The 23,316-nt window shown below is 41.1% G+C and overlaps 1 protein-coding gene across 1 annotated transcript in view; it reads right to left on the minus strand.

Annotated features, from left to right (window-relative positions):
- ZYG11A (zyg-11 family member A, cell cycle regulator) overlaps positions 1-13,888 on the minus strand; it is an 88,869-nt gene extending 74,981 nt beyond the window's left edge. Inside the window, exons 1-2 of the mRNA XM_039238122.1 lie at positions 13,482-13,888; positions 3,455-3,620 (exon numbers count right to left, since the gene is read on the minus strand). Coding sequence (XP_039094053.1) covers positions 3,455-3,620; positions 13,482-13,571 — 256 coding nt within the window. The 5' untranslated portion in view covers positions 13,572-13,888. The remainder of the gene's footprint in view (positions 1-3,454; positions 3,621-13,481) is intronic.
- Between the last annotated feature and the right edge of the window lie 9,428 nt (positions 13,889-23,316).

Consider the following 23,316-nt stretch of genomic DNA (forward strand, 5'->3'; position numbering starts at 1 on the left):
TTTATTTCTAGGAGAGAGAGAAAGACAGCGTGAGCAGGGGAGGGTCAGAGAGAGAGGGAGTCACAGACTCTGAAACAGGCTCCAGGCTCTGAGCTGGCAGTCAGCACAGAGCCCAACGTGGGGCTCGAACCCACGAACCGCGAGATGATGACCTAAGCGAAAGTCGGACGCTATAGTTGATAATACTGTAAAACCTTTGTATGGTAACAGATGATAACTAGATTTATCATGGTGATCATGTTTTAAAATTTTCTGGAGCGCTGTGCTGACAGTGTTGTGCCTGCTTGGGATTCTCTATTTCTTCCTCTCTCTCTGTCCCTCCCTCTCTCTCAAAAATAAATAAACATTAAAAAATAGAAAGTACTCAGCAATTACAAAGAATGAAATCTTGCCGTCTGTAACTATATGGATGGAACTAGAGGGTATTCTGCTAAGCAAAATTAGTCAGAGAAAGACAAATATATGACTTCACTCACATGAGGAATTTAAGATAAAAACAGACGAACATAAAGGAAAGGAAGCAAAAATAATATAAAAACAGGAAGGGGACAAAACATAAGAGACATAATATAGAGAATAAACAGAGAGGATGGGCTAAAGGAACATTAAGGAATCTACTCCTGAAATCATTGTTGCACTATATGCTAACTAACTTGGATGTAAACTAAAAAAAAAAATACATTTTTTAAAAAGAATAAATAAAAATAAAAAAGAAATAAAAAGAAAAAGAAAGAACTAGGCAAAGGATGCGAATACACATTTCTCCAGAGATATACAAATGACCAGTAAGTATGTAAAAAGATGCTCAACATCATTACTTATTAGGGAAATGCAACAAGACCACAATAAATATTTCACATCCACATGACGGCTATAATCAAAAAAAGTAAAATAACAGCTTTTGGTGAGGTTGTGGAGAAAGGAGAATTGTGTGTTGCTGATAGAAAAGTAAACTGGTACAGCCACTTTGGAAAACAATTTGCAAATTCCTCAAAAAACTAAACAAAGTTACTATTTGACCCAGCAATTCTACTCCTAGGGATACACCCAAGAGAAATGAAAACACATGTCCACATAGAAATGTGCACATGAATGTTTATAAGTAGCATTATTCATTGTAGCCAAAAAGTAGAAACAATCCAAATGTCCATCAGCTGATAAACAAATAAAATGTGGTATAGTCACACAATAGAGTATTATACAGCCACAGAAATGAAGTAGTGACTAATGCTGCAGCATGAATGAACCTTGACAATATGACACTGAATAAAAGCCAGACATAAAAGGCCACATATTAAATAATTTGATTTATATTAAATGTTCAGGAAAAGAAAAACCTATAGAGATAGAAAGTCTGTGAGTTAGGACTGGCTAAGGAATTTCTTTCTGAGGTGACAAAAAATGTCCTAAAATTGACTATGATGACAGCCATCCAAATCTGTGAATATACTAAAAACAAAAATAACAACATTCAGGGCGCCTGGGTGGCTCAGTCGGTTAAGCGTCCGACTTCAGCTCAGGTCATGATCTCACAGTTCGTGGGTTCAAGCCCCACGTCAGGCTCTGTGCTGACAGCCAACTCAGAGCCTGGAGCCTGTTTCAGATTCTGTATCTCCTCCTCCCTCTGACCCTCCCCTGTTCACACTGTCTCTCTCTCTCTTTCAGAAATAAATAAAACATTAAAAAAAAAAATAACAACACTGAACTGTACACATTAAGTAGGTGATTTATACAGTATGTGAAATACATCTGAATAATTTGTTACAAAAATGTCTTTATATTAAGAAAAAACTGATAGGGGCGCCTCGGTGGCTCAGTTGGTTAAGCCTCTGACCTCAGCTCAGGTCATGCATGATCTCACGTTCGTGGGTTCGAGCCCTGCATCGGGCTCTGTGCTGCCAGCTCAGAGGCTGGAGCCTGATTTGTCTCCCTCTCCCTCTGCCCTCCTCCTCTCAGGCTTTGTCTCTCTTTGTCTCAAAAATAAATAAAAATACTTTAAAGATTTTTCAGGGCACCTGGGTGGCTCTGTCGGTTAAGCATCCGACTTCAGCTCAGGTCATCATCTCACAGTGGGTTCTAGCCCCCGCATTGAGCTCTGTGCTGACTGCCAGCTCAGAGCCCGGAGCCTGCTTCAGATTCTGTGTCTCCCTCTCTCTCTGACCCGCCCCTGCTCATGCTGTCTCTCTCTCTCAGAAATAAATAAAACATTAAAAAAAAATTTTTTTTTAATTTTTTAAAAAGAAAAAACTGATAAACTTAACAGAAAAAAAGTGGAAACGCCTGAGTGGTTCAGTTGGTTAAGTGTCTGACTCTTGATTTCAGCTCAGGTCATGATCTCACGGTTGTGAGTTCAAGCCCTACATTGAGCTCTGCACAGATAGTATGGAACCTGCTTGAGATTCTCCCTCTCTCCCTCTCTATGCCTCCCCCACTTGCACTGTGTCTCTCAAAATAAGTAAATAAACTTAAAATAAACTGTAACATGATAAATTAAACATCATTTAAAATGTTCAACATCATTACTCATTAGGAAAATGCAACAAAACCACAATAAATACTTCATATCCACCAGGATGGCTGTAATCAAAAAGTAAAATAACAGGGGCGCCTGGGTGGCTCAGTCGGTTAAGTGTCCGACTTCGGCTCAGGTCATGATCTCATGGTTTGTGGGTTCAGGCTCTGTGCTGACAGCTCAGAGCCTGGAGCCTGCTTCTGATTCTGTGTCTCCCTCTCTCTCTGACCCTCCCCTGCTCACGCTGCCTGTCTCTTTCTCAGAAATAAATAAAACATTAAAAAATATTTTTAAAAGAAGTAAAGTAACAGCTTTTGGTAAGGTTTTGAAAGCCTCACTACAATAGAAGGTAAAGGAAAAATTTTCTTAAGTATCATATTCACAATGAAAAGAGTGGGAGACAAGACTATAGGAACAGCACTTCCAAAGCCAGACAGCAAACAGAGAATGGAAATTTGGTTTAGTTCTGCACTGTCTTTATTCTGCTAAGCTAAAGCTAATAGCAGGATAAACCTAAAAGCAAGACAAATTTTCCTTAAGGGATTCCAGAAAGACTCTGGGATTTGAATCTCCACACAAATAAAATAGAAATTATTTCCCTATTTCCCATCCAGTTGTGGTGAGTAGTAAAACAGGAATTGGATGAGAGCACTCTTCAAATAGTAAAATGCTATAAGAGTATAATATAAAGAAGCCTTATCAAAAAAATTTAAATAGTGATGCCTGGATGACTCAGTTGGTTAAGTGTCCAACTCTTGATTTCAGCTCAGGTCGTGATCTTACAGTTCATGGGACTGAGCCCCACGTGGGCTTGGGATCCTCTCTCTCTGCCCCTTCCCCCGGTCACTCACCCAAGAGTGCTCCCTCACTCTCTCTCTCTCTCTCAAAATAAAGAAATAAACTTAAAAAAATTAAATAAAAATAAAGGAGCATTATCATTACCTTGCCATGTCATCACCTCAAGGAATTGATCAGCTACTTCCTGAGGGAAACTCCAATGCTCAGGAAGGCACAATGTTCCATCAGATCTTTCAGAACACAATTTCTCTAGGTTAGCAATCAGGACATTCAGGCAGATGTTGACCAAAGAGTAGGGAGATGCCTCCTCCTAGAAAACAAACTAGGTTAGAATACATCCAGAAAAATTCAGCATAGAAGTAGATCATGCAGAATACAAACTACTTGATGAAGATATCTGAAGATACAGTCTCTTTACCGTAATAGTGACTTACATGATTTACATGTAATGAAACCACCCTATTCCAACTGTTAACTGAATGGAAGATTTTATCTATTTCTGTTGTACTTTGAAAAAAATAAATTCTCTCAATCCTTCACTCATCACTAGCCACTGAAAATACAGGGATGAGTGAAGTATTATTTTAATCCTTTTGGAGCTAATAGTGGGGAATACAAGAAATCTGACAATTTCAATAAAACACAAGAGACAACTCAAACAGAGGTCAGATGGTCATTCACTCAACAAATATTTATTATTCAGTGATTACTATGTCCCAGAGGATAAGAAGGCCTGCCTATTCTTTTTTTTTTTTTAAGTGTATTTTTTTTTAAGTTTATTTATTTATTTTGAGAGAGATCAAGTGCAAGTCAGGGAAGGGCAGAGAGAGAGAGGGAGAAAGAATCCCAAGCAGGTTCTGGGCCGGCAACACAGAGTCCGACACGAGGCTTGAATTCACAAACTGTGTCATCATGACCTGAGCCAAAACCAAGAGAGTCAGATGCTTCACCGACTGAGCCATGCAGGCGCCCCTGGCCTGCCTATTCTTACCCTCAAGTGGTCACAGCATTAAAGTGTACTAAACCAGGCTGCTGTAGAAGAGTAAGAACTGACAGTGAGGCAAGATTAAGTAGGCCCTTTCTCCTCTATAAGAAACTGGCATTTGTGTATTCAACAAATATTTGAAAGGCATGGCACTGTATCAGACAAGAAGAAACAGACATAGGTCAAACACAGGTTGTTACCTTTGTCAGAGGCTTCAACATGGAATAATTTCTTGACCTCCACACCACTTTCAACTGATTGAGTTCCCTCCATGGACCTAAGTATAAATTACTCCTTTGCAAATACCTCAAACTCCTTGTTCCCTCTCCAGAAAAACTCCATTCTTGGAAGAACTTTACTACCCAGTTTTTTGTGGCAACACACAGCAGCTAATCATCTACTAGGATGGAAAGGAGGAAGATTCACATAACATAGCATGTTACAGCAACTTCAGAATCATTAACTTCAAATGAGCCCTCCGTAGCTCTGAGACCGTTGTCTGTCCACAAGGTCTTCTAGATGGGGTATTCTCCCAATATCAGGCAAGAATTATTCCATCTCTTCTTGTTTCTCAAGTGCATTTTATACTATCACAATCTGACTGACTTCATGGAGAAAAATGAGGCCATCTCACCATCAAATTTAGCCAGAAAACACACGCATCTTTCCTTTACTCTCCTCCTACGTGGAAAACTTTGGGGGGAGGGAGAACACCTGGGTGGCTTAGTCGGTTAAGCATCCAACTCTTGATTTCTGCTCAGGTCATGATCTCATAGTTCCTGAGTTCAAACCCCACTTGGGATTCTCTCTCCCTCTCTGTTCCTCCCCTGCTTGTGCATGCATGCTCTCTCAAAAATAAACTTTAAAAATAAAAACAAACAAAAAAGAAAACGTGTACCTCCTTGCAAAGACCAATACTTCCACATGTGCTAACTAATTTAATCCCCCTTGCCTTGGTCCCTCCCGTCATTTCTTCATACATACATCTTCAAACTCTCCTCAAATGGATCATTCTTAACATAATTTATGTTCAGCTATATACCTTAAAAACAAAAATAAATATCTTCTGCTGAAACCCACATTCTCTTCAGTTACTCTTCTTCGTAACTGAATTTCTCCAATAAGTTCACATGCTATACAGTAGTCGCCCACTCATCCACATATCCATAGAAAATATGTTCCAAGAATCCCAGTGGATGCCTGAAACTGCCAACAGTACCAAACCTGATACATACACAGTTTTTTCCTATACATACCTACAGTAAAGTTTAATTCATAAATTAGGCACAGTAAGAGATTAACAATATACTGTGGTAAACAATATACAATATTAAAAATATACTGTGTTGTCTCTCTCAAAATATCTTATTGTACTGTACTCATCCTTGTGATGATATGAAATGATAAAACGCCTACGTGATGAGATGCAATGAGGTGAATGCCACAGGCAGTGTGAAGCAGTACTAGGCTACTAATGACTTTCTGACAATACCCCAAGAAAAGGATGACCTGCTTCCAGACCACAGTTGATTGAGAGGAAGTGAAAACACAGAAAGGGAAACCTTAGATAAAGGGAGACTACCGTAATCACTTTCTTCCTATTCATTTTTTTAAATTGAGGTCTAATTTACATATAGCAAAAAAGTTACTTTTTGGTGTACTTAGTTCTAGAAGTTTTAACACATGCAGTCATAGTACCATACCACCATAATAAAGATAGAGAACATTTCTATAACCAAAATTCCTGTGTTCCTTTGTAGACAATCCCTCCCACCAACCCCAAGCAAACAATTATCAGTGTTCTGTCCCCAGAGTTCTGCCTTTTTCAAAATGTCATATAAATAGAATCATACAATATGTAGGCCTTTTGAATCTGATTTCTTTCACTCCCCATAAAGCATTCAAGATTCATCCACGTTGTCTTTTTGTAATTTTTCTTTTTTATTGCTGAGAAGTATTATACCGCATCAAGGCTCCAGAATTTTATCACTAACTTAAGGGTATTTGGATTACTTAAAGTTTTAGACAATATTGAAGAAGGCTGCTATATTCATATAAAAGTTTGTAGGAACCTGGTTTTCATTTTTCTTGGGTAGTTTCCTAGGAATGGGATTCCTGGGTCCCTGGGATTCCATACTTCCTACCAGTATGTATTTAACTTAACATAAGAAATGTGCTAACCTGTTCTTGCAAAATGGATCTACCCATTTGCATTCTCAAAAGAACATAGTTTTAGTTGCTCCAAATCCCCAGGTCAGAATTCATGTCCAAAAGACTGAGGGAAGCAAAAACAATCCCTGAAAGTCTCAGGAGACTTCTACTTAGGTCTCAAAAGCCAGAATTGGTTCACAACCCCCTGGGAAAATGGAGATTATGCTTCAGGTGGGTAATTTCCATACATCTATCTCCCAGGTCACTAACTCTATATTTAGTGGTATATAGTTCTTCATAGTCTAATTGTGTATTACTCTTTTTTCGTGATTTATTTCATCCTTTGTATCTTTACTTTTAAATATATTTATTTTATGGTGTTTTAATAATCTATTTTCTGAAGCTTCCTGGAATGTAATCCTGTTGTTGATTCTGTTGATTCTTACTCATGGAGATTCATGGTTCATGAATTAAGATTGCAAATGCATCTTTAATGGGATTTTATTTATTGGACTCCTATGAGGCCTGGGTAGAAGACATGTCACAGAGGTGCCTGGTGTCTCAGTCAGTTAAGCATCTGACTCTTAATCTCCACTCAAGTCATGATCTCACAGTTCATAAATTCAAGCTCCCCATTGGGCTCTGCACTGACAGTGTGGGGTCTGCTTGGGATTCTGCCTCTCCCTCTTGCACTCTCTCTCTCTCTCAAAATAAATAAATAAACTTGAAAAAAGAAGAAGAAAAAAGATGTCACATCAGAGAGATTCTGCTAAACTATGGTTACACCAGGGGAAATACCAAGGATCACTCTGATAATTTCTCAACTACAGATTTCCTGAACAAAGCAAGAAATGTCAATTAAAATCCTGAATGTGGGAAAACTGAGTGGCTCAGTCAGTTAAGTGTTCATTTCTTGATTTTGGCTCAGCTCATGATCTTGTCGTTCAGTTCATGAGATTGAGCATCACACTGGGCTCTGCACTGATAATGTGGAGCCTGCTTAGGATTCTCTCTCTCCCTCTTTCTGCCCCTCCCAAGCGGTCCTGTTTCTCAGAATGAATGAATGAATGAATGAACGAATGAATAAATAAGAAAACCCTGGGTGTGTGTGAAGACAAGCCTATGGCAGCAAATTTTCTTTTAATGCTGATTTATTTTTGAGAGAGAGAGCACAAAGTAGGGGAGAGGCGGAAAGAGAGGGAGACACAGAATCTGAAAGAGGCTCCAGGCTCTGTGCTATCAGCACAGAGCCTAATACAGGGCTCAAACTCACCCCAACAGCGAGATCCTGACTTGTGATGAAGTTGGATGCCTGACTGAGCCACCCACAGGCCCTGATAGCAAATTTTTAGGGTATCTTTCCACTTAAACTCCACACCAAAACTGACCAAGATTCCCCATTTCCCTTTCCCACAAGCAAAAATCTTTGTATCTACCATTTCACTAAAGTAAAGCCAGCCTTTGTTAGCCCATATTATACTATACATATAGTATAATCTATACTCCACTCAAATTCCCTACCAGGTTTTGGCAAAAGCCTGGCCTCCAATCCCAGGTTATTGATACTGATAAATGTCAAAGCTTTAGGGTCTTCTTACAGTGCTGTTTTCCAGTTTATCTGAATTAGGTGGGAGTGTTGGGGATTTCTCTTACTTTGAGAATGTTTGTAAAATTTGACCCAAATATTTGGTTTTAAGATTTTCTGATATTATTTGCCATATTAGTACATGACAGTCCCATTTTAAAAATATAGTATAGTAGGGGCGCCTGGGTGGCTTAGTCGGTTAAGCGTCCGACTTTCGCTTAGGTCATGATCTTGTGGTTCGTGGGTTCGAGCCCCACGTCAGGCTCTGTGCTGACTGCCGGCTCAGAGCCTGGAGCCTATTTCGGAGTCTGTGTCTCCCTCTCTCTCTGACCCTCCCCTGCTCACGCTGTCTCTCTCTCTCTCCTAGAAATAAATTAAAAAATAAAAAATAAAATAAATAAATAAAAATAAAAATATAGTATAGTATAGACAGGACTGTCAAACACTAATCATAAGGAAAATGGAGTTAACTATATTAATGTCAAAAAAGGCTTCAAGGCAAGTATATTACCAGAATTCATAAAGATAAAAGCATTAATTCATCAAGAAGATGTAATTCCTAAATATATATGCACTTATTAACAGCTTCACGGGGCGCCCGGGTGGCTTAGTCGGTTAAGCATCCGACTTTCGCCCAGGTCATGATCTCGCGGTTCGTGGGTTCGAGCCCCGCGTCGGGCTCTGTGCTGCCAGCTCAGAGCCTAGAGCCTGTTTCAGAGTCTGTCACTCCCTCTCTCTCTGACCCTCCCCTGCTCATGCTGTCTCTCTCTCTCTCTCTCTCCTAGAAATAAATAAAACATTTAAAAAAAAAAAAAAAACAGCTTCAAAATTCATGAAGCAAACTCAAAGAATAAAAAGAAAAATCCACAATTAGAGTTGAAAATGAACATTCATTTTCAACAACTGATAAAAAACAAGTAGTTGGAAAATGAGTAAGAAAAGACTATGGAAAATTAACATTATCAACCAACTTGACCTGACATTCATGGATTATACCCGGCTGTACAATATATATTTCTTAGGCACACATAAATGTATCTGATAAATTATATCTGAGCCATAACATACACCTCAATAAATAATACACCTCAATAAATGTAAATGGATTATGAGGCACCTGGGTGGCTCAGTTGGATGAGTAACATCAGCTCAAGTCATGATTCTCACAGTTCCTGAGTCTGAGCCCTGCACAGGGCTTGGGACTCACCACCATCAGTGCAAAGCCCGCTTTGGATCCTTTGTCCCCCCTCTCTTTGCCCCTCCCCTGTTGGTGCTCTCCATCTCAAAAATAAATAAACATTTAAAATATATGTATACTGGGGCGTATACTAGAAATAAATAAAACATTTAAAAAATAAATAAATAAATAAATAAATAAAATATATGTATACAGGGGCACCTGGGTGGCTCAATCGGTTAAGCAGCCAACTTCAGCTCAGGTCATGATCTCGCAGTTCATGAGTTTCAGGCCTGCATCGGGCTCTGTGCTGATGGATGGGAGCCTGGAACCTACTTCAGATTCTATGTCTCCCTCCCTCTATGCCCTCCCCACTCACGCTCTGTTTCTCTCTCTCTCTCTCAAAAATAATAAACATTAACAAAAATTAAAAAAAATAAAAATATATATATGTATACAAATGGATTAAAATCAGAGAGTATACTCTCTGACAGTAATTACGTTTGGTCAATTTATGGGCATCTGGGCGGCTCAGTCAGTTGAACGACCGACTTCGGCTCAGGTCGGGATCTCACGGTTCGCGGGTTCAGGCCACATCGGGCTCTGTGCTGACAGCTTGCTCAGAGCCTGGAGCTTGCTTCGGATTCTGTGTCTCCTCTCTCTGCCCCTACTCCGTTCGTGCTCTGTCTCTCAATAATAAATAAATGTAAAAAGAAAAAAAAATGTTTTTTAAAAAGATGTGTGTGGGATGCCTGAGTGGCTCAGTTGGCTGAGCACCCCCAACTCTTGATTTCAGCTCAGGTCATGACCTCATAGTCTTGGCATCAAGCCACGTGTAGGGCCCTGTGTTGGGTACAGGGCCTGCTTGGGATTCTCTCTCTCTCTCTCTCTCAATCCCTCTGCCCTCCTCCCTTAAGAAAAAAAAAAGATATGTGAAATATCTCCAACTATTTGGTAATGAAACAATACATTTCTAAAAATCCCATAGTTCAAAGAAGAAATCATAATGAAAATTAGAAAAAATTCTGGATAATATACCAGAGTTTATGGGTATTAACCAAAGCACTGTTGGACGAAATTTTTATAATAGAAACAAAGATATAAGGGGTGGCTGGGTGGCTCAGTTGTTACGTACGTGTCCAGCTTCAGCTCAGGTCATGATCTCAAGGTTTGTGAGTTCAAGTCCCGGTTCAGGCTCTTTGTGACAGTTCAGAGCCTTGAGCATACTTCAGATTGTGTGTGTGTGTGTGTGTGTGTGTGTGTGTCCCTCCCCCACTCACGCTGTGCCTCTCTCTCAAAATGTAAAAACATTAAAAACAATTTAGAAACAAGATATAAAATTAATGATCTAAGTTTTCACCTTTAAAAGATCAAAGAAAGTTAAACCCAAAGTAAACATAAAAAATTATAAAGATACAAGCAGAAATAAGAGAAAACAGATGTGCAATGGATTTAAATCAAAGCCAAAAGTTAGTTCTTCAAAAAGACTAATAATTACTAAATCCCTAGGTACAAAGACTAAGAGAAAGTAGAAAGAGAAAACACCAATACCAGGAACAAAAGAGAGACCATCATTACAGATCCTATAAACATTAAAGGGACAATAAAGGAATCATATGAACAATTTTGCCAATAAATTTGGTAACTCAGATGAAATAGGCAAATTACTAGAATAACAAACTACAAAAACGGATAATCTGTTAATAAGTACATACATATTTAGGAATGTTAGGTCTTCTTGATAAATCGATGCTTTTATAAAACATAAAATTAAGTATATGAATAACTCTCCCAAAGAAATTAGTTTCAGTGGCTTCACTGACAAGTGCTACTAAACATTTAAGGAAAAAATAATCTCAGGGTCATGAGTTCGAGCCCCACATTGAAGGCAGAGTTTACTTAAAAGAAATAAATTAATTTAATTTTTAAAAAGTAAAGAAATTATTGGGGCGCCTGGGTGGCTTAGTCGGTTAAGCGTCCAACTTTCGCTTAGGTCATGATCTCGCGGTTCGTGGGTTCGAGCCCCGCATCGGGCTCTGTGCTGACTGCCGGCTCAGAGCCTGGAGTCTGTTTCATTCTGTGATGCCCTCTCTCTCTGACCCTCCCCTGCTCACGCTGTCTGTCTCTCTCTCTCTCCTAAAAATAAATAAAACATTAAAAAAAAAAAAAGTAAAGAAATATCTACCCTCCACAAACAATAAACTGAATAGAAAAAAAACTGAACAAGGTACAATTCCCAATTCATTCTTTGAAGCCAGCATTACAGTGGTATTAAAACGATGTAAAATATCTCTGGAGAGCAATTTACCTCATAAACATGGACATATAAATACTTAATGAAATATCAGCAAATAGAATCCTGTGGCATACAAAAATAATACATCATGACCACGTGGGGTTTAGATGCAAATGTAAAGTTAAATTCACAATCTAGAGAGTCCACTGCATTAACAGAAAAACAACAAAAACATATAATCTTAATAAATGCTGAAAAAGCATGACAATATCCACAATCATGGTTTTAGAAATATTCCTGGCAAACTAGGAATAGAAGAAAACATCCTTAACTTGTACAGGGCATCTATGGAAAAACCTTCAGCCAGTATCATACTAAAAGGTGAAAGATCCAGAACACAAAGATGTCTACTTTCACCACTTAAGCATTCTACAAAGGTTCTAGAGACAATACAATTTAGAAAGGAAATAAAAGCACAGAGCAAAAAAAAAAAAAAAAAGAAAAAAGCACAGACCAAAAAGGAATAAAGTAAAGCTGTCTTTATCTGCAGATGACATAACTGTGAAGAAAATGTTAAGAAATCTTTAAAAAAAAAAAAAGTGAATGTAGCAAGATTGCAGGGTACAAGATCAATACACCAAAAAATTTTTGGTACTGTTTCCAAAAATATTTTTACAGTATCAAAAATAGGGTCGAATTTAAAAAAATATGTCGCAGACCTTTATTATCAAAAACAGCACATTACTAAATAAAATTAAAGATGACATAAATGGAGAAATATATATAAGTGAAAATGTGTTAATTTTCAAGATTAATTGAAAATAAAATCTTACCAAGAAAATGAATGTATACAGTACACTATGGAACCAGACAGAAAAATGGGTTGGTTTGATTTCTAGAGAAAAATCTTGTTTCAATTCCAATTAGCAGCAACAAAAAATGTGCTTGAGATACCCAACTCTTGCATTAGCTACAAACAAATTTACAAATTATATAGCAGCATTAAAAAGTGAATCCAATAGGGTACAGGAGTGCAGGCCAGATCTTTGCAGGGCACAACAGCTTACCGACGAGGCGTTTGTAAAGCACAACTTTAATGACATTTCCTTCCCTCCATATTTTAGGTTGAGCCTTAGCTCGATTTTGAGTTCAAAGAGGGTAGCCCTTGGGGGCGTTGTAGAATGTGGAATCTGACCCCAGAACACCGGATGTCAAGTTCAGGTTCTTAAGCAAATCAACTAACCTTTAGAGTCAACTGCCCTACACAAGAAAAAAATGGAGGCTATCAATGCATATAAAAGACTAGAGATAACCAGATTAATCTAGAAACGCGATACTTAACACACAATAAGCCGAAAATACACTCTCTTGGGTTGCATTTTTGTAGGTGTAGTTTAATAGGAATTCGCGGGGCGGGGGGACACGTGAATTGAAGGAATTTCATGTCTTGGGGTTCTAGCTCCTCGCTGCAGGACTCAGGAGAGGCTTCCAGCTAGAGTTCCCGGGCACAAGGCCTCGGGTACTAGGGACTGCTGGGTCACAGTCTCTGCGGAGTACCACGTCCACAACGCACGTGGCAGTGCGGTCGAGGTCTGGGGCATTTGGGTTCATTATGACACTAATAAGCAACACCTTCAACTGCCGGCCAAGCCTAGTGCCATGCCCAGAACTTGCGTCAGAACTTACACACCCCTCAGCGAAGCAGCTGCTGCCTCCCGCAGACACAAGATGAGAATCGCAGACCTGAAGAAGGGACGCCCTCGAGGTCAGCCAGGGGGGCAGAACTCACCCTCGCCGCGCCCGAAAACAGCGGCTCCGGGTCGGCGCTCTCGGCCCTGAGGCTGGGACGCCCGGGGAAGAAAACTCCCTTCCAGAGTGCACTTCCCCGGCGACGACAGGCGCCCAGCCGCGGCTCACTCTACAGACTTTACCCCCACGTCTGCCAAACGAACCAGCAAGTGCCTCCGCACAGTCCCCGACGACTCTCTGGCGAGCGCGGCGTCCCGCCGAGGTTCGCGTCCCCGCCCCGGTGCTCACCTGCACCACGCAGCAACCCAGGGCATCCTTCTGAGCATCGGGAGGGACGATATTCCTGGGCGAAAGGCCCGGGTGCAAGAAGTGAACCATGGCGACCCCCGTCGGCGGGGCGGCAGGAGAGAGCGGGCGTCGAGCGCGGACCCGGATCCCGCGAGAGAAGGAGTCGAACCTAGCGGTGAGGCAGCTGAGCAGCGCCCGCTCCCGTGCAGCGCACGCAGCGATCACGCTGCTCCGTCCCGGCCGCAGGGGTTTTGAAACGCCCGGCGTGGCCACGCGCACGCGCCGGCCGCAGCCTCTCCCCCTCCCGCGGAGGACGGACAGCCGCAGACCCCGCCCCCAGGGCCGGATCTCCCCTCGCCTACCGGTGCAGACCACTACCCCACCCTATCAGGGCCCAACCGTCTTTCATTGGGTACATCAACGCCGCAGAGAGCGGTCACCCAACTCCTTCTCACGCCTCTGAGACCAACTTGTCTCAAACCCACACCTTGGAGTATGCCCACAGACTAACTCTGTGAAGCTGGAAAATAGAATATATTTTTATTTATTTTTAGTAATCTCTATACCCAACGTGGGGCTTAACTCACGACCCAAGATTGAGGGTCTCATGGTCTAATGACTGAGTCAGCCAGGCACCCCTAGAATATATATATTTTTTTAATACTTCAAAATACATATTTTTAAACACCCTTCTCCTAAAACTGTGGTAATGACACCAATTTTACCATTCTTTGTTGATTCAACTGCAACTGACACTGAATGAATCAAGTATCAAAAACCCTTCTTTTTTTTTTTTATTTTTTTTTTTATTTTTTATTTATTTCTAGGAGAGAGAGAGACAGCGTGAGCAGGGGAGGGTCAGAGAAAGAGGGAGTCACAGACTGAAACAGACTCCAGGCTCTGAGCTGGCAGTCAGCACAGAGCCTGACACGGGGCTCGAACCCACGAACCGCGAGATCATGACCTAAGCGAAAGTCGGACGCTTAACCGACTAAGCCACCCAGGCGCCCCATATCAAAAACCCTTCTGACTTGTCAGCTTTCTTGTGACCTACAAGGTACCAGGAAAATCCTTATAACCTGCTCCAAGAAAGAAACCCTGAGGCAGCAGTAAATTAGTACACTTCAGCTAATTTAAGTAAAACTATGTCTTGAAAACAGTAGTTCTTAAGAGTATGAGGCTTAGATTTTAATTCTGGATTGGAATGCCTGTTCAGTCATCTAATTTGTGAACCTTGAGCAAGTTTCTTAATTTTTCTGAAGCTCAACAACCCCATGAGTAAAGTGGGCTAAGAATATGTTAGCCACAGGGTTGGTGTAAAGATTAAACACGATAACATACATAAAACTATGATAACACTTGACACATAGCAAGTCCTTAATAAGAGGATTCAAAAGTTAGTTATTTTTCAAGTACAAATACTTTGCAAAATGCTTTCCCTTCACATTTATTATTTTATTTAATCCTCATTAAAAAAAAATTCCAGGGCACCTGGGTGGCTCAGTCAGTTAAGTGTCCGACTTGAGCTCAGGTCATGATTTCACTGCTTGTGAGTTTGAGCCCAGTCTGATTCTGTGGTGATAGCTCAGAGCCTGGCCTGTGTGTAGCTCTCTGCTCTTCCCCCACTCGCACTCTGTCTCTCAAAAAAATAAGAAACATTAAAAAAAAAAAAATTCTTTACAATACGTATCTCCATTTTACCCACAAAGAAACTGAATACCTGAGAGGGTGCATAGACAAGTTAAATTTTACCCACGTGATGAGTGGAAAACCTGGGAGTCAAAATCCAGTTTTCTAAGTCCCAGTCCAGTCAATGTTGGGAGTTTATTGTCAGTGGACTATTTCATAACTTCTCTATCCTCAAACTTCCAATACTTCCTCCCCAAGCATATTCTCAGCTTCCCGTTTTGCTGAAAAAAAGAAAAGCAATGAAATAAAATTTAAAAAAAGAGCATCCCTTGTTCCCACCATCGACAACTACCCACCTCTCTGTATGGCCAAATTGTCTTTGCTTTATTACAATCAATTATATTCCTCTTACCTAAGGTCAGCTCCTGCACTTGGACTTGTCCACTAGATCTTACTCCCTCTTGCTTATTCAAAGACATCATCCAGCAACATCCTTTCTTTCTCCTGCATTATCATTTTTCTTGGCTCATTGCCACCAACACATAAATAAGCTGAAGGGCACCTGACTGGCTCAGTGGGTACAGCACGCAATTCATGATCTTAGGGTTGTTAAGTTTGAGCCCCACGTTGGGTGCAGAAATTGCTTAAAAATAAAATCTTTAAGGGGCACCTGGGTGGTTCAGTAGTTAAGCTTTCAACCCTTGGTTTTAGCTCAGGTCATTTTCTCATGGTTCATGGGCTCGAGCTCCTGCTTAGGATTCTCTCTCCCTCTCTCTCTGCCCGTCCCTGGCTCTCTCTCTCTTTCTCTCTCTTTCAAAATTAATTAATTAATTTTAAAATAAAAAATAAATTTTAAAAAGCTTATACTCTTCCCATAACTAAAAACAAAAAATACTTTTGACCTAATGATTCAAGTTGTAAAAATAAAAAACAAATAGAGACCACCCTCAAAAATTCCCTGAACAGAAAAAAACGGTTTAGTCATACAAAGTTTAATTTAACTTATTTTGCAAGGCTAACTTAACCTGGGTCATTTCTTGCTTATGTTTCTGAAAAAAATAAGCAAAACTTAAACTGTTTCCCAAGATTGGTATGAGGTAACCATTGACCAATTCCTTATCATTTAAGAAAACTCTAATATTATAATCAACCACTGTATAACCCCAGAGCCTCATTCCATTTTTTGGTTTTGAGTGCTCTTGGTCTGGCAAAGTTTTGGTGTGCACAAGAAACTTTTACTAATCACTACTTTGGTGATTCATTGGTTTGCTATTACTTCTGAACTTTTGACAAGGTGTTACTCCCCTATCTCTTCTACTCTTTACAGTAAAACCTCTCTAAAGTGTGGTCTGTACTTGCTGTCTCTTACCATTTTCTTTCACCCTGGCCACTCCACTAAACAGTTCTTGTCAACTTCCAAGTTGATAAATTCACTTTTCATTTTTCATCTTATTTGACTGTTCAGCAGCATTTGACCCAAGTGATTTCTTCTTCTCTAAAATACTTTCACAAATTAATTAATTAATTAATTAATTAAAATACTTTCATTTGGCTTCCAGAATACATCTCTTCCTCCCACCTCCCCCAACCTCTTTCTTCTTTCTTTTTCTTCCTCCCACCTCCCTGGCTGCTCCTTCTCATCCTCCTGACTCCTCATCACTCAGAGGAATGAGTGTACGCCAAGACTTAGTACTTGTATACCTCTCCTCTATCCATTCTTTTTTTATTATTATTATTTTTAAATTTATTTCTGAGAGAGAGAGAGAGAGAGAGAAAGACAGCATGAGCAGGGGAGGGTCAGAGAGAGAAGGAGACACAGAATCCGAAACAGGCTGCAGGCTCTGAGCTGTCAGCACAGAGCCCGACGCGGGGCTCGAACCCACGAACCGTGAGACCAGGACGCGAGCCGAAGCCAGATGCTCAACCGACTTGGCCACCCAGGCGCCCCTCCTTTATCCATTCTTTTATTTGTGGGTATTTTATCTAGTTTCATAACTTTAAAAGCAATCTATATGCTGATGTATCCCTATTTTTTTGATGTCTACCATATGCTTCACTTTTAAAGTTCAGACTCATACCCAGCTGTCTATTCAACATATCCACCTGGTTATATAAACAGCCTTAATGTGTCCAAAAGTAAAATCTTGATATCCTCCCCCTAACTTGCTTTTCTTGCCAGTCTTTCCTTTTTCAGTATATATGGTAACTTCTTCATTTTCAGTTGCTTATGAAATCTTGGAAATCGGGGTGCCTGGGTGGCTCAGTCGGTTAAGCGTCTGAATTCAGTTCAGGTCACGATCTCACAGTTTGTGGGTTCGAGCCCCGCGTCGGGCTCTGTGCTGACTGCCAGCTCAGAGCCTGGAGCCTGCTTCTGATTCTGTGTCTCCCTCTCTCTCTGACCCTCCCCTGCTCACGCTGCCATCATTTTTAATTCCTCTTTTATTCTCTCTCCTTTTTTTAAGTAGGCTTTCTGCCCAACCTGAGGTCTGAACTCATGACCCCAAGATCAAGAGTCCTATGCTCTACCAACTGAGCCAGTCAAGTGTCCCCTCGATTTTTATTCTTGTAACACCTATCCTACCTTTTAAGGAATCCTATTCGTTCTATCTTCAAAATATATTTAGAGATTATCTACGTCCTACCTCTACCCTGGGCCAACCACCTGTCATTGCCCACTAGGATTTTTACAATAACTTCTCTCATACCTCAGCTTCCACCCTTGCTCCACGGAAATCTGTTCTCAATACAGCAGCTGGAGTGATCATTTTAACCCGTCATGTCACCCTTCTAAACAAAACTCTCCAGGGGCGTTGGATGGCTCAGTCAGTTAAGCATCCAACTTTGGCTCAGGTCATGATCTCACGATTTGTGGGTTTGAGCCCTGCGTCGGGCTCTGTGCTGACAGCTCAGAGCCTGGAGCCTGCTTCAGATTCTGTATCTCCCTCTCTCTCTGACCCTCCCCTGCTCACTCTGTCTCTCTGTCTCTCAGAAATAAATAAAACGGGGGCGCCTGGGTGGCTTAGTCGGTTAAGCGTCCGACTTTCGCTTAGGTCATGATCTCGCGGTTCGTGGGTTCGAGCCCCACGTCGGGCTCTGTGCTGACTGCCAGCTCAGAGCCTGGAGCCTGTTTCAGAGTCTGTGACTCTCTCTCTCTGACTCTCCCCTGCTCTCTCTCTCTCTCTCTCTCTCTCTCCTAGAAATAAATAAAACATTAAAAATTAAAAAAAAGAAATAAATAAAACATTAAAAAAATAAACAAAAGTCTCCAATAAACTCCCATGTATGAAGAATAAAAAAAATTCTTAAAGATGGTGTTCTAAGGGGGGGCAAAACACAAGAGTCTTAAATATAGAAAACAAACAGAGGGTTGCTGGAGGGGTTGTGGGAGGGGGGAGGGGCTAAATGGGTAAGAGACATTAAGGAATCTACTCCTGAAATCATTGTTGCACCATATGCTAACTAATTTGTTCTTTGTTTTTTTTTTAATGTGTTTTTTTTTTTTAATTTATTTCTAGGAGAGAGACAGCGTGAGCAGGGGAGGGTCAGAGAGAGAGGGAGTCACAGACCGAAACAGGCTCCAGGCTATGAGCTGGCAGTCAGCACAGAGGCCGACGCGGGACTCGAACCCACGAACCGCGAGATCATGACCTGGGCGAAAGTCGGACGCTTAACCGACTAAGCCACCCAGGCGCCCCCTTTTTTTTTTTAAATTTATTTCTAGGAGAGAGAGTGAGACAGAGTGAGCAGGGGAGGGTCAGAGAGAGAGGGAGTCACAGACCGAAACAGACTCCAGGCTCTGAGCTGCCAGTCAGCACAGAGCCCGACGCGGGGCTCGAACCCACGAACCGCGAGATCATGACCTAAGCGAAAGTCGGACGCTTAACCAGCTAAGCCACCCAGGCGTCCCTATGCTAACTAATTTGGATGTAACTTTAAAAATAAACAAATTACTTTTTTAAAAGAGATGGTGTTCTACAGGTTCTACAAAATCTGTTCTCTCCATGCCCTTCTCTCCTTTCATCTTCTGTTATTCTCCCCTTTGTGTATCCCACCCCAACACTGTTGGACTCCTTGCTATTCTCATGCATGGCTCTCTTCCTTCCAGTTTTTGCTCAAATATTGCCTTATCAATAAGGACTTCCCTGGCTGTGATACATTAAATAGCAGTCCTCACTACCATCACCACTCTGTCCCCATACTGTTCGTCCCTTTTGTTAACTGCTTTCAAACTATTTGTCATGTTATATATTTATTTTATTTCTTTTCATTTTCTGCTTCCTCCTCTCTAAGGAAGGCAATGTAAGCCACATGAGAGCAAAGGCTTTGTTTCTTGTATCGCCAGGCTTGAAACAATGCCTCACTTTTAGAAAGTAGTCAATAATATTTTTTGAAAAAATACATGGCTACCTGGAAAAAATTGATTGTAGCTAGCTACAGATTTTCTCTCTGAAATCAGAGACAAGGCTGTACCGAATGGGGAGGGTCAGCTTTGTGATAACCTGTTCCTCTACCCCTTCCTCACCTAATCTCCTCTATGCCTATCTCCCACCTAGTTGTTAGTTTTCCACTTTAGTTTAACAGTTTCTGAAGGTTTAGTCCATGGTCCTAATTGATCTGTTATCAGACTCACCTCCTCTAATTTTTCACCCACCTACAGTGAGTGCTCTACCTAAAACACAAATCTGATCACCTTTCTTCCCAGTATAAAACGCTTCTGTGTCCCATCATCCTCAAAATGAAAATCAAATTTCTTAGGATGGTTTTCTTTTTTTTTTTTTAATTTTTTAATGTTTTATTTATTTCTAGGAGAGAGAGAGAGACAGCGTGAGCAGGGGAGGGTCAGAGAGAGAGGGAGTCACAGACTGAAATAGGCTCCAGGCTCTGAGCTGGCAAGAGCCCGACGCAGGGCTCGAACCCAGGAACCGCGAGATCATGACCTAAGCGAAAGTCGGACACTTAACCGACTAAGCCACCCAGGCGCCCCTCTTAGGATGGTTTTCAACGGCCCTTCATGGTCTGGCTCCTGTTCTCTCTCTAGTTTAAACCATTAATACTCTCATTATAATCTTCCCTTTGGCTAGTTAACTATGTACTGAAATTGTTTCAATTCCAGAAATGTACTTTTTTAAAAAATGTTTATTGGGCACCCGGGTGGCTTAGTTGGTTAAGCGTCCGACTTTGGCCCGGGTCATGATCTCATGGTTCGTGAATGGGAGCCCCACATAGGGCTCAGCACTGACAGTGTGGAGCCTGCTTGGGATTCTTTCTCTCTTTCTCTGTGTCCCTCCCCCACTTGTACTCTCTTGCTCTCAAAATAAATAAATAACCTTATGGGGTGCCTCGGTGGCTCAGTCAGTTAAACGTCCGACTTTGGCCCGGGTCATGATCTCATGGTTCGTGGGTTCGAGCCCCTCATTGGACTCTGTGCTGACAGCTAGCTCAGAACCTGGAGCCTGTTTCAGATTCTGTGTCTCCCTCTCTCTTTGACCCTCCCCTGGTCATGCTGTCTCTTTCTCTCTCAGAAATAAAACATTACAAAATTTATTTAAAAAAATAAAATAAATGTTTATTTTGAGACAGACTGAGAGACAGAGCCTGTGTGAGCATGCGAGTGTGCGTGTGTGTTTGCATGTGCCAGAGTAAGTGAAAAAGGGGCAGAGAGAGGTAGAGAAAGAATCCCAATTAGGCTCCATGCTGCTAACACTGAGCCTGATGCCGAGCTCAAACTCGCAAATTGTGAGATCGTGAGCAGAAACCAAGAGTAAGAAGCTTAACAGACTGAGCCACCCAGGTGTCCCAGAAATCTACTTTTGCACACTTGTTGTCACTCTACCTCCCCCTACTAATTGATCTTTTAATCTCAACTTAGATTTGAATTCCTCTAGAAAGCCTTCAGTGACATCCTCTACTTTCATGCCAACTGTGAAGAGAAGGTAGAGGAAAGATTGTGCAGATGCAGATAAATTGAGAAGTCTAAAGAAATTCAACTTTTTCAGTGTACCTGGGTGGCTCAGTTAGTTAAGCATCTGACTCTTGATCTCAGCTCAGATCTTGATCTCAGGGTCGTGAATTCAGGCCCCATGTTGGGCTCCTTGCTGGGTGTGAAGCCTACTTAAAAATAATAACAGAGCACCTGGGTGGCTCAGTCAGTTAAACGTCCAACTCTTGGTTTCAGCTCCGGTGATGATCTCACAGTTTGTGGGTTCAGGCCCCACACTGGGCTCTGCACTGACAGTGTGGAGCCGGCTCAGAATTCTCCCTCTCTTTCTGCCCCCTCCCTCCCTCACATGCTCTCACTCTCTCTCTCTCAAAGTAAAGAAATAAACTTAATAAAAATATCTTTAAAAATAATAATAAAATTGGGGCACCTGGGTGGCTTAGTCGGTTAAGCGTCCGACTTTCGCTTGGGTCATGATCTCGCGGTTCGTGGGTTCGAGCCCCGCGTCGGGCTCTGTGCTGACTGCCAGCTCAGAGCCTGGAGCCTGATAAAAATATCTTTAAAAATAATAATAAAATTGGGGCACCTGGGTGGCTTAGTCGGTTAAGCGTCCGACTTTCGCTTGGGTCATGATCTCGCGGTTCGTGGGTTCGAGCCCCGCGTCGGGCTCTGTGCTGACTGCCAGCTCAGAGCCTGGAGCCTGTTTCAGGGTCTGTGACTCCCTCTCTCTCTGACCCTCCCCTGCTCACGCTGTCTCTCTCTCTCCTAGAAATAAATAAAACATTAAAAAAAATTAAAAAAAATAATAAAATAAAAAATTGAACTTCTAAAATAAAATTAGAAAACTGTAGTCGAGATCTCTTTAAATCGTGGTTGACATTCTTTAAGAATTTTATAAAATCTCTTAAGCTTCATGTATGTGTAGAGGAAAGATCATGAGCTTTGATGTCAAAAAAGCCTGAATTCAAATTCCACTTCACCTCTCCTTTCGGCAGTTACTTAAAAGCTAATAGAATGTCTACTTATTTGTTATTTTTGGCTTTCAAATAGATAGGATGCTTTCTAATGGAGAGGTCATGTGATGCTCTGTGCCTTTGGCAAGTATTTGTCTCTTTATGGGCATGGAAGCAGCACACAATGAGCTATTAACATTTGTGATTTACCCATATCTATGTCTGTTAGCTTTGGTTTATTTCTCCCATTGTGATCAGCAATAAAACCTTTATTATGGAAAGAGCTTGCCTAGGAAATAAAGAAAGGAACTGGCTGGAACCCTAGAGGAGTACAAAGTGTCAGCAGCCCTAAACAGGAAAGGTTTAAGTTGGATTTGAGATTGGCAGTAATGGTTAAATTGGATTTTCCTTCTGCACAGTGATTAAGAGCATAGATTTCAGAGCCTGACAAGACCTGAGTCTTAATGAGTGACTCTGACCTAATAGTTTGTGACTCTGGCAAAGTTATTTAATACCTCCCAATTTCTATATCCATAAAATGGGGTAATTACCATTATTACAAGGTGGTTGTAAGGCTTAACTGAGAAAATATACATTAAAAAGGCTTAGCATAGTGCTTACCTTGATAGATTTTCCAGTTACATTGGAATTTCAAGTCAATCATTGGAATCTATTGAGTACCTAGCAGTATTTGAAATTACTACTATTACTATTACTACTACTACTATTACTATTTTTTTTTTTAATATTTTTATTTATTTCTAGGAGAGAGAGAGAGGCAGCGTGAGCAGGGGAGGGTCAGAGAGAGAGGGAGTCACAGACTGAAACAGGCTCCAGGCTCTGAGCTGGCAGTCAGCACAGAGCCCGACGCGGGGCTCGAACCCGCGAACCGCGAGATCATGACCTAAGTGAAAGTCGGACGCTTAACCGACTAAGCCACCCAGGCGCCCCACTACTACTATTACTATTATTGGACACCCTCCAATAGTACTTGGCACATAGTGTTAAGTGATTGACCCCAAATCCTAAACTATGGTTGATTTAGTCTCATAGGTCTTTAAAGGGAAAATCTTTAAATCCACTGCTAATATCCACTAACAATAATGTGATTTATTTCATGAATCAGTTTCAGAGGGCTTTTGACTATACCTTTGCTTCCTACTGAAAAACATTAGTACTAATATTTTACAAAATAGCAAAAGTTCTACAAATAGTGAAGACACTAGTGTCAAAACAGTGTCTAGGTTAATCTGTAAGTTTCTCCTTGTCTTATGGTTTGAGGCAAGTCATTTGACTTTGTTAGGCTTCCCTTCGT

This window comes from Hyaena hyaena, unplaced genomic scaffold (genome assembly GCF_003009895.1).
Source record: "Hyaena hyaena isolate Hyena2069 unplaced genomic scaffold, ASM300989v1 scaffold_5, whole genome shotgun sequence".
In the NCBI taxonomy this organism is placed as follows: Eukaryota; Metazoa; Chordata; class Mammalia; order Carnivora; family Hyaenidae; genus Hyaena; species Hyaena hyaena.